This window comes from Tenebrio molitor, chromosome 5, assembly GCF_963966145.1.
Source record: "Tenebrio molitor chromosome 5, icTenMoli1.1, whole genome shotgun sequence".
Taxonomy (NCBI): domain Eukaryota; kingdom Metazoa; phylum Arthropoda; class Insecta; order Coleoptera; family Tenebrionidae; genus Tenebrio; species Tenebrio molitor.
Genome location: NC_091050.1, coordinates 6957032 through 6969387, shown reverse-complemented (window position 1 = coordinate 6969387; position 12356 = coordinate 6957032). Strand labels below are relative to the sequence as shown.

The following is a 12356-nucleotide window of genomic DNA, read 5'->3' as shown; positions in this document are numbered from 1 at the left end:
TCATTATCATACATATTTGCATCTTTATCAATTTGTAATGACTGTTTAATTTTGATTGTTTATGGGTGAACTAAATCCTATACGTTTCTACATAATGTTTATGTTTAATTTGTCTTTATATTCACTCAATTTTTAAAACAGTTCTTGCTGTAGTACTTCACAAATTTATTTATTTACAACGTTGATAATTTTTTTTCTATTTCTTCACTCTCAAATTAAATTTTTGTTGAATAATCCCTTTTCAGTACCTATTTGTTTCCTATCTCTCTATTCTTTTCATTTACCTTATTTTTTCTTTAATAAATACTTTATCAAATTTGTCTCAATAAGAGATTTTTTTGCCATGTGTAGCTAATCACTCTTGCAAAGTAATGTTCACTTTCCGGTAAGTATTATGTACAGTATAATAAATGATTTCTTAATCGGTCTTTCTCTATGTTTCTGATTGGATGTAACAAAATGAATAATAATAAATATTTTCATTCTTTATTAAAATTGCGTATGAACAGTGTAAAACAATTTTAATTAATGTGATTGTGGCATTCACTTAACTTTACGTATTTATAAACGAAAAGATCATATTTAAATAAAACTAACAACAATTTAAATCTAATGATAAAACAACGGATCTATATATTAGTAAATTTGGGATTATATACATTTTAGTTATTATTAATATTTAAAATTTTCCATGTGTGCATAATTGAATATTTCATTTTAATTATCTATTACAATAATAATTTTAATTCGTGTCGTTTTTTTTTATTATGTAATATCAAAAATTTGTTTAGTGAAAATAGAAAAAGAATATTCAATTGCTAATGGAGCGATAATAATCTTAATTAGAAACTAAAGAAATTATGTCCATACAATTATTTAAAATTGTAGCACGTTAAATAAAAAGAATAAAACTTATTTTTAGTTTGGAGAAGCATTTTAAGCTGAACTTTCATTCTAATATTTATATTCTTGAGAGATACTTCGAACCTGTTATCCGTACTTTGCATTTTTAAGGTTTAGATCTGTAGCTATTATAAAAATAAAAAGTGATGCAAAACTTCTAAACTTTAAACAGACTGTCGTTAGGTAGGAGCGCTCTTTACTTAATTAAATCTATTTTCATATTATACTGGAATTGGCACACTACAATGGGTTCTTGGTCATTCATTTTACAATAACAAATAAAGTAAATACTTCTATATAATAAATTATGCAAAACATTACAGTCTATATCTTTTACAACATGTTTTCAACAAGCAATTTCATCTACTAACTGTAGTGTTCAACATAAGAACCAATAACGGGAATATTCAGAATTTATTCAACAACATAAAGACGAAGAAAATAACAATAACATTAATTGATAATTCAAGGTAAATGTAACATTATTCCCTGATTCGTTATAATTATTAAAATCGCACGTCATTTAACAACAATATTAACATTAGTAAATACATAACTTAGTCAATAGAGTAATAAAATTTACAAACGTTATGAAATAACTTAATTTCTGTAGCACCTAAGTTAATACTATTTACATATAATTTTAGCCGATGTATGCAACAATAACAGCTAAATTTCTAAAGTTCTTGCACAGATTGTAGTTCAGTACTGTTTTTTCAAATATTAACTGTTTTCAAAATGGATTTTAGAATATTCTCGGATATGGTACTTCAACTGCTTTTATTATTGCTACAATTTAATAAATTTGCAATCTGTATAAAGACCGTACGAATTTAGTATAATATAAATATTTCTGATGTCTCAGCATTAAGCTCTATTTCTACACTATTTTCCATTCTACTTAAAGTAGATAATCATCACGCACTTATGTTCTAAAATAAATAACATTATTTACATCAGCGCACAAAATCAACAGTGCTTGCAAAATGCAGTGAAGGCAGACATTGAAATGGTTTATTTCATGAACGGCTTGTCATGTCGTATTTTTAGTGGTGATTGAAAGGTCCCATCGGTGACTCTATAGATGTTTTGATAAACTTCCGAGCCACCGACAAGACGGTTCCAACCCATCCGATATTGATACATCCAACCGTGAATTCAAAAATAATTTGTAAACCACAGTGTCGCTGTTACAGTTTTAGTACTTTTTAGAACCTGTTGTAAAGAACGGTCTCACGGTTTGCACATATCTAAGTGGCTTTTACATGTAGGTTCTAATAAATAACAGAATTGTTCCGTGACCTAAATTTAAGTAACAACAGTACATAAATGAAGCAAACATTTATGTCAGTTTGATCAGTTATTTACTAAGGCTCGCTTAATTTTGTAACGTGTAATACTTTGGCACAGCTATTAATTTAGCTAGACATCTTCCACTTTTTTTTTTGTTTGTTTAGGTATTACTTATTAATACTGCATTTTTACAAAATAAAGATATTTGATATAAGTATATTTTAAAATATAGGTTGTGTATATACAATTGCAGTTGGATTTTTGTTTTAAGTTTCGTGATATTGGAGTGCCTCTCCCTCTAGAATCTGCTACTGGTGTCACCGAAGCCACAGTACCAAGTGCAAACTGTTTGATATGTGGCCCTATAATATGCACAACCATTTGCTCACAACGAAAGCGTATTACTAAAGCTGTACACAACAAGTAACAATTAATGAGTTTGATGTTTTTTTAATACAATGGTTACAATGCATATTATATTGATCCTACGAAGAACTGTACCCATTCAGATCTGATATTCATCGAAACTATCGGGTTCTTGTTTTAAAAGCAAACAACAAAATGTGAGTGAATAAAAAATGAAAGTCAGTCTTTAATAATGAGCACCTTTGCGCCCAGGGAATTGATTTAAATCTTCCTATTCATAAATAAATAAATGGGAACAGCCCTCCACCTACTACTTCTACAGCGAGATCTCATTGTTCGGGGCGATCATCGTGGTCTAACAAAGGAATCTCGCTTTATGATACACGTGATATGTAGTAGTGTAGAGTTCAGTCGGTGACGTGGCTGGGACCTGGTGGGTCGCTAGCGGGGAGGCTAAGCAAATGTTAAGCTTCCAAGAAGATAAGAGCCGTGGGTTTCGGCTCCATGTTGCTCTTCTTCGCCTCGACAACTAGGAACTCTATGTCTTCTCGGTCTCTCCTGGCGAACGATTCGGCTATCAGGCGGGCCACGTCCTGGTGCTGCAAACCCTCCACGCGCGTACCGTCCACTTGTAGAATCAATTGACCCACCTCCAGGCCACCTGCGCTATATGCTGCACCATTTTCCTGCACAATTACAACCGGCATAAAGTAAAACTTTCTTTAGAAATGCAATTTTTTTGTTTCTTAAATAGTTTTCGTAGGATTGAGCCACACAGATTTTGCTAATGTTGCTGTTCACCTTCCTTGTTTTTGACTGACGCCTTCAGCGGATGCAAAACGAGGCACCGCCAAGAATTGAACGTAATTTTCGCACAGCTGCGCGCATTACAAAGTTTCTTTCTTTAGAAAAATGTAAAGATGTGAGCTTAAGCCCACAAAGTCGGTAGTAATAAGCAGTAGATACTTTGAGCGTGTAACACTGCATAAGTTATAATGCCCTGTCAGCGATTTCTCACCAATAAAGTCTACTAACAACTGTCACGATCTTTGCTTTAGTGCACAAATTCTGTTATTTATAGCAATTAACTCGCCGTGCATATGCGATAAGTGCTCGGGACTAAACGCATTACAGCTCTGTCATAATTGCAATATATGGAGGTTAAATTTAAAATACAGACAGGAAACGCCGTGCACTTACATTTATATTAATGATTCTTGGTAGAGGATGTTTCGTGTTGGCGCCCCCTTCGATGGCTATACCCAAGATGGGCTTAGTTTTCTTCACGGTCACTCTCAAGTTGCCCTCCTCGTCCTGGGTCACTCTCGGAACTTCACGTTGTCCTTCGGAGATGCCATCTCTGGCCAGTCTCTGCATGGATTGATGACGTCGCATGCCTCCCTCGCCTTCTAACAACGCCTGCTCGTCCTTCATGTCGAAACTTCTTGACAACTTGTGTGCCAACTCCTAAAACAGTTCTATATTAAAGTGTCCCAATCGAAAAAACTTGAGACTGTCGCAGCATCCCAAATTTTCTTGTCCACGGAATGGCTTTCGTATGAGAGTTGGTCGATGGCGCGTTAAAATTGGACGTGTTGAGATTTAAAGAGATTAGATGTCTGAAGAGTATAAAATTACAACTAAATTATAACGCACAAGTAGAGAATCTACTTTTACACGAGTGATGGGAGAAATTCGAGCTGAACATTGACAATGAATAAGAATTAACACAAGTCAATGTCACAGCCAGTCGATAAAAATAAAAGTTATACGCTTCTTTTTTATTTATTGTGGCCTGATTGCCGTTTAAAATGGTGACGTGAAAGTGACGCCAATTATAATATCTAACCAATAACCATGTGGCTTGTGATGTTTATAGGATAATTGTGCTCAATTTAAATTTCGTTTTGGATATTATCATATCCATATTTATTATGAAAGACTTCCATTTGGACAATAAAGTTGCTGTTAACCTCCAAAACAAGAAACTAAAGATTGTTTGTTTTCTATTTGAAAACTGTTGGCAGTTAGCGGGACGTAGAAAGTATTAAATCATTTTAAATATTGATATTTCCATATTCCTTCTGGACAAATATGTGAATAAAAAGTTTAATTACTCGTAATGCTAGATTAAGCGTCTAGATATTTAAAAAAAAACTGTGCTACTTTAGACAGTAATATGAAGAAATCAATTGGATCTGTATAAGTATTTCATTTAAAGATCGAGTCATAAAGATAATTTTCTTTAAATTACAGTAAGCAATAACGAAGTGTACATAGACATTAATTAGATTCGTTCCCACATATTAAATAAAGGACATAAACCAACTCTCATCCTATTATTATTTAATCGTAAATAAATGAAACAGGTTGACCACGCTCGCTAGGTTAATAAATAAGACTTTTTAAAAGTCATGATATTCCTTTAGCTCTGTAAAATTTCAATTAGTTTTCATTATGTAAATCTCGTTCAATAAACTTTCATTAACCATAACGAACGAGCAATGAAGAAAGTTTGTTAAACGAAAACCGCAATCCATTAATCAATCCATACGGCCATGTCGAAGAGATCGAAGAATTTTTTGCAATTGATCTATATAGAAACATATCTAATAAGCACTATCAATTCTCAATCAAATCTAAAATGCTATACCATTACAGTACAAACCATACACACGTACCTACACCATACTAAATCAATCAAAAATGAAACTACATCAAAGGGTCGATCACTTCAAAGTAGTTGTACAAAAATGTGCACCAAGTGTATAACTTTTCAGATTAAGCAGTTCCAAGAACTTACCGTGGTTCGCCTAATAAAAATGTAAATTCGGGGCTCGGCATGAAAATGAGAATGCGGTACCACCCTTTGACACATTTCATTTTCCTCACAAGATGGTGCACTAAATCTATAAAAAATTAACATGCCCCATGCTGTGTGGACGATGAAAGTTATTTCTTGATACCAAAGTTGTACCTCGTGACGGACCTTTGCAAGCAAGGAACGCCCCAAAATTTTTCCTCGACCAAATTTCGATGTGTAATTTTGTTCAGTGTTTCAATGAAAGTGATTGGACAATTCACAAAACTACAACACTCAGATAGAAAAATAAAAGAAAAGAAAACGCTAAATATGCCAATCGGTTCGTCGTGTTGACATCACGATTTATAGGCTTGAAAAAAGGAAAACGAAGACCTCGTGGAGATTGAAATCGTTGGCGGTTTTGATTAAGCACGAGTTTCACTCTTGTCTCTTTCGAATTTAGGTACAAGATAAAATATGCTCTCGGCTCGAACAAAAGACTTGTTGATACTATTGTTGTCCGGAGCGTATAATAAAATACACCAACGAAAGTGCAGTTCATAAAGTGAACCCACTCCGGCTAATGAGAACGGAGAGATTTATCACCTACGCAAATCTGTAAACTCCAAATGAGAAAGGACAGTTTTGAAAAGCAGCGCTAAAAGAACTGAAGGTCTGGAGCCAATAAATCGTGAATTTGGTCAAGTGGCACACAGTCGAATTTGCTGTACAATAACGCTCGCAGTAATCTCCCACAGTAAGTGCACTTAATCATTTGATCGGTTAGAAATGAAGAAGAGAATTAAGCAAGAAGGTCAAAGTCATTGTTAAAGAGAGTTGCTCAATAAGCCTGGTGCTGTAAACTATACAAGTCGGTGCTGTAGTGACAGAAAGCACAATGCTACGACCTCTATGTAGATTTATAGAATTCGACTGACAGTGATAGATCACTACGAGTCATCATTTCCTGTGGTCATTGATCGTTAAAATGACTGTGTGAGCGACAAGACAAATATAATATAGATACGTGTGCCCAATCTATAAAGGCCGCATGCTGGAGTGCTCTGAAGGGCCTAAAACTTACAAGAGGTCTGCCCCAGTACCAAGACTTGACTTTCTGCGTCCACCCTCCCAAGCTCGACCGCAGACCGCCAAGGTACCCGCTCTGCAAACACATTCCAACTCGTATATTTGCTTTTTTGACAGTGGTAAGCGGTACCACTTCGATGCCAATAACCGGCAAAAATGGTCATTCTCATGGACTTCGTGCCAACAGTTGCAATTAAAATTTGAGATCTGTTGAAGCAATTTACGTTCTTGATCATCCCGTAAACTTTACAATTGCAACTAGTGAGGCAGGTTTTTGCTTTTTCTCAGGAATATTAGATTACAGATTGAAGGTTGACACGGCACATTAATTTCGTCTCTCATAGATAACTTGGTTATTTTATCAGTACCGCACTAAGACCTGAATCAAAATTAAATCGTTAACTCTCCGTTAAGGAGCGCTTGAGCTATCCATTAACAAGTAAAATTTAAAAGCTCGTCGTCTTAATATCGTTAAAAACGCTAATAGCACATAATCATCGCGATTCCTGCCGATCTAGTTGCTTTACAATTAAATATTATGTATTTAATCGGCCCAATTAGCGAATTCGTTCTCCGACGTTAAATGCCCGCTGTAATTATTGCTAAATAGTTGGCAGTTAAAGTCCAGATAGTCCTGATAAAAGAAAAAACGTGAATCGTTTTTCATTTGTTGAGTAAACTATCGACTGTCGTCAATGCAGCGTGACGAATGACCATTTTTCTGAAACCGAAAACACTAATTTCCTCGACTCTACGAGAATCCAACTTTCCGAGAACAATTCAGGAAATGAAAGCAATCCGTCAGTTTCATGAAATGTTCCGTGAAAACAACACGATTTTGCCGCGCCCGGAACCGCTTCGTCCTCATGTTCTCCTTACACTCGAGAACCATGAAACCCACACTCGTGGTACTATGGTACCATGCCCCGGTACTACTTACCCATAAAGGTGTGCGGGTCAATGAATGGAATGGTCGTGCGCGACACGTAACTCAAGCGAGAGAAGGTACCAAACAAGAGAATCCAGCGGGTACTTACTTTACAGATAGGTTAAACTGATAGAAAAGTACTCATTGAAAAAGCGTTGCAGCGGTAATAAGAAAGAGTGTGTAAAGGAGCAATAAATTTTTCACAACAAAGGATCGTATGAAATAAGCCGATTCTATAATTTGCCACACCGATAAATATTCGTTTGTAGTTCCGGAGGTACGTCTGGAATCCCACCCACCCTTTCAGCGCTAATTCTGTGTCTTGCTGTGATTTATGGTGGCGATATTTTTTTAGAAACACTTTAACAACGTCCAATATTTACTTTCACACGAGTTTACCCAAATTGCTTTAAAATTGGGCGGCGTGATGCGTATTTTCCAGCCTTCGTTCCCCTTTTCCGTTTTTTACTGGCCATTCGAAAGCTCATTTGCAAAGATGCTTAATGACGTTTTACGAGCGTTGTTATTTCTATGTAGGTAATGATTTGCTGGCATGTAATATCTGCGAGATCTCTCCGAAAGATGCGCAGAGGCGAGTCGGTCATTTATTGCTTTTGATGTGTTTTTTGCACCGCCATCGCCATCAGAAAGAAATTATACCCACTTGGCAGTGACATATTTGCATGGGCCTTATCTTTTTACGGTGGTAAAAAAAGCGTCGTAGCTCCACCGCCTTTCTAATACCAATTTTGAGATTTATATCTCCGGTTTAGGCTGTTGCACCAAATTAAGAATTCATGAGATGCCGTTTCGTATTTTATTTTTTATGAATATCTATTTGCCGTGATCAATAGAGGAGAGTGCCACAAAACGAAATACAAAATAAATTCGAGGAAATTCGATGTTCCATGTGCGCTCGACTGTCGACTCGATCAAATTATGAGCTCGTGCACAAATTCGGTAGGTGCACAAGTAAGGACGTCCAAAAGTTTATTCTATCTCAGATCAAATATGCTATCAGCTTTAATTTAATTTGTGCAGTCGTCCCACGTTGGTTTTATCCTCATCTGTGCTAAGTTTTATTTATTAAGAACATTGATTTCCTTGGAAATCGAGCTTGGAACATTAATGCATGCAAATAAATTTATTCTAAATGAGGGACATAATATAATACTCAAGTACGTCTGAATCTAATTTTGCGACGTATTCCCTCGACAAGGAAGTCGAACATTTGCATAATTATATTCATCTTTTAAACGAAATACCTGCAAAGTGAAAAATTAAGGAAGCTAAGTATAAGAAGCCCCATTAATAAGCGATTGTTTAATTTTTTTGTAGGTAGTATTATTATCAATACCCAAACACCGATTACATAAATGGTGATTATTTAATCTAAGTGGATAAACTTGTAAATCAGGTAAGTAACTTAACGTATTAATAAAATTGATTGGAAATTTAAAAAAAATGTTTACTTCATTATTTATGAGAAAATAACAAGACTTCTGAAAACATCCGTATAAATAAAATAATTTTATGAGATAACATTCTCTTTTATTTATTTATAATTTGCGTTGTTAATGAATACGAGATCACTTTGTTTGTATCAACAACTTTATAAAATCTTAAGAAAACGTAAAAGTTCACGTTACTGGTATAGTAAAACAAACTATTCAACAAGACGTTCAAACTTTCGGATTTTGATTTTATGTAATTTAGAATAATACAATGGGGTCGGTTCATTCTGAACCAGATCAAATTGTTATGTGATGCTTTGTGATGCTTTTTTGCGGAGAATGGTGTACCATGAAAAAATTAAATTGAAGTAAAAAAATTCAATTTATCGTTGATTTGGCTGTATTCTTCATGTGAATATGAACTAACCACAAATCACAAGCAAAATTATTGTTATTCAAAAAAAAAATCTTATACCCACGTTACAAAAGTAACTTGCTTAGTCAGTAAAATTTTCATCTATAAATTGTAAATATTGCGTGGAACATTCTGCAAATAGAAACTGCACAAAAAACTAATAAGTTTTTTATCATGATGCGTTTGAACAAATTGTGAAGCATATTATGTGTTGGCATAACTGACATCTTCTGTATACATTTACAAAAGTGACAGTTGTAATATCCGCAGACTTTTGTTATTGTAACATACATTTTCACTAACAAAAAAAAAATATCAATATTTTGTGCAAGTAAATATCAGGAGTTAGAGCGGAGTTGTATTTTTTTTAATTAATAAAAAATTATACATTATGTATAGTCTGTCTCAATTCTAAACTTCCACTACCTGTTGAATTATGTTGGCAAAAAAGAAAAAAATCTAAATTGGGGGTTGATATAACCAAAGTTAGCAATATAATTATTTCATAAACATGATTCGAAAACAACGTAATTTACTTGACGCTAAAATGAAAAATACTCTAATAAAATGTTTGGAAGACATAAAAAGGTTGGCACGTTCTTTTTATTTATTCTAAAATCTTGAGTTGTAAAAACGAAAATTAACAGACTCAGATCGACTCAGAGAATGATAACCTAACAAATACAACCTGACGCATTTTTCACCAAACAGTGTTGCCGGTTGTATTTCTAACGTAGAATGCAGTGTTGGTGGAAATTTAGAATTGAGACAGACTATACATAATACACTATACAAAACAAAACAAAATCTCTGTAGACGCCGCGCCTAACTTAATAAACCGTTATTTGTCAATTTTGACGTTTACCTGAATTTTATTTTAAAAAATGGTTTCCGCTTGAGAATACAGAATTTCATTCATGACAGAATGGTATTTTCGAAATGGAAACGAAGAAAATGTTAATTACGTTTACCATACACAACTTTGTTGGAGTTTAAGTAAAATATATGATTTGAGTGAAGCTACGCCGCACGTTTTCTGAAGTTTTGATTTCCATATCTCTTTTTTATTGATTAAAATAATACACCTATCTATCAAAAACATTTTAAGAAATATTTAACTACATTATATGAAAATGTCGAAGTCACGGAGAGAGAGCAGTGATCCTTCCTTTCAAAGTATAAGGCAGAACAGAACAGTGGTAAATTTCTTGGTGATCTTAGGATCTTAGGATAAGATGATTTAATGTTAGTAATTCATCGATTAAATAAAAAAGAATAATTTCTGTTTCAAAAATTTATTCTGCAACATCCTTGTACACAAGTATGTATTCGCATATACAGTTACCTTTGGACAAGGTAGATTCTCAATTTAAGATTATGCCCATCAGTTGAAGCGACAATATCAAAATGAGATCAAACTGTGGGAAAATATTCGAGTGCAGCATTACAATGACTTTTATGTAAAATTTCATCAAAATCAATCAAAACCAAATTCTTTCACGTTCAATTTATTCACTTGTTTTAATTTAATTTAATTTACGTATTGTATTTGATTTTTTCCCTTGATTTAAGTCACTTATTATTATTATTATCATGAGATAAAAAACAAAGAATAGTTGCTTTAACGATAGAAATGTAAAAATATAAAAATGAAATAAAAAACTGTGAGAGTTTGGGACGATTAAATTAAAAAAAATAATTGCAGCATTTAAATTGATGCCGTAGAGAATGAGGCGTGAATTTGTTGTAATTTCTGTTATCTAAACCAATTAAAAAAGTAAAATTTCATTAGAAAAGAGGTGTAGCAATTTTGTTTAATTAAAGATGATGATGAAAGGATTCTGTGACAAATTGAATTCTCCCGAAAGAAAGTTACTAAATATTTACTTTTTTTAAAACAGTACAGATAAAGAAAACAAAGCAAATTTACTTTCGTCAGTCATAAAACAAAAAATCAATTTACTCCAGGTTTTTCTGTCTAATGCAAGCTTTCCTTTCCAACCGTCAACATTATTCATTACTGCCGTAAAATTGATTTAAAATTTTCATTCTCCCGTGTAGGTAGTACAAATTTACATGTTAGCTACAGATAATTAAGCAACAGTAACATGCCTCCTCTAGAATTAAAATAATTCCAGATTTATTAGCTATAAACAGAAAATTTATTGTCGTGAGTTCGATCGTGACCGTCGCATCCTGGAAGCCTACACGTCTTAAATGGTCCGGTGTTGAGAGATTCGTGATTTAATCCTCTAAAAATAATCTAATCCTTGAATTTTCCTTTTAAATATGTTAACGATGTAGGCCACACGTCCAAAACGGTTCATCTGCAAACAAACTTTGCTTCGAATTTCCGGTTCTCTATCTCCAATCTCTGGTCCAGATGAGCAACGAGAAGATGTGCAGGCTCAGCCCGGCCATATTCTTGTGATGGAATTAAACTTAATTACAGACCATTTTAATGTAAATAACGTCGGACGCGCTGTAATTACTTAACAAATAAATCGACTTTAATTAACCTGATTAAGACCCTCATTACCATATGAGTCTATCGATTGAGACTGAAGAAGCACTGATTGTAATTCGAACAAATTTATTTTCAGCAGCTGAAACACCTGACGATCGAACAACTGCAAAAACTAAAAGTAAAAAGCCATGTCGCACATGCGACAACGCAAGTGCCGCAATAAATAAGACAAAACGCGAGTAGCTATAAAGCGGCTTTTACTTTCTATTAAAAGAACTCTGATGGATTAGGTTATGAAACCGGAGAAATTGGCAGGTGTAACAATAAAGTTCATTTTTGAAAAACGTGATTTTGCAATATGAAACCATTCAGTGATAATATTTTATAGCCGATTGTCTTACTAGAACAATGCTTGTGCCAATTTTTCCGAAGCGAAGATTCGCTTTGATTATCTCCTTAATTGCAGGAGTGTGAGGCGTGTTGTGTTAATTTATTGTTACGTAACAGACGTTTGGTATTATAATACGTGCACCCATCAAAACTACCGTTACCGAATACGTAAAAAAAGAACAGGAAACTGTCTGAATGGCCGTCAAAAAATATAAATAAGTACGAGTGTCTTGTGAGAATTCGTTTCA

The 12356-nt window shown here is 33.9% G+C and overlaps 1 protein-coding gene across 2 annotated transcripts in view; it reads right to left on the bottom strand.

The window, feature by feature from the left end:
• Positions 1–1098: 1098 nt before the first annotated feature.
• dysc (dyschronic) overlaps positions 1099–12356 on the bottom strand; it is a 73173-nt gene continuing 61915 nt past the window's right edge. For both annotated transcript variants that reach the window (XM_069047046.1, XM_069047047.1), the window contains 2 exons: positions 3763–4029; positions 1099–3248 (listed from right to left, as the gene is read on the bottom strand). In XM_069047046.1, coding sequence (XP_068903147.1) covers positions 3027–3248; positions 3763–4029 — 489 coding nt within the window. In that variant the 3' untranslated portion in view covers positions 1099–3026. The remainder of the gene's footprint in view (positions 3249–3762; positions 4030–12356) is intronic.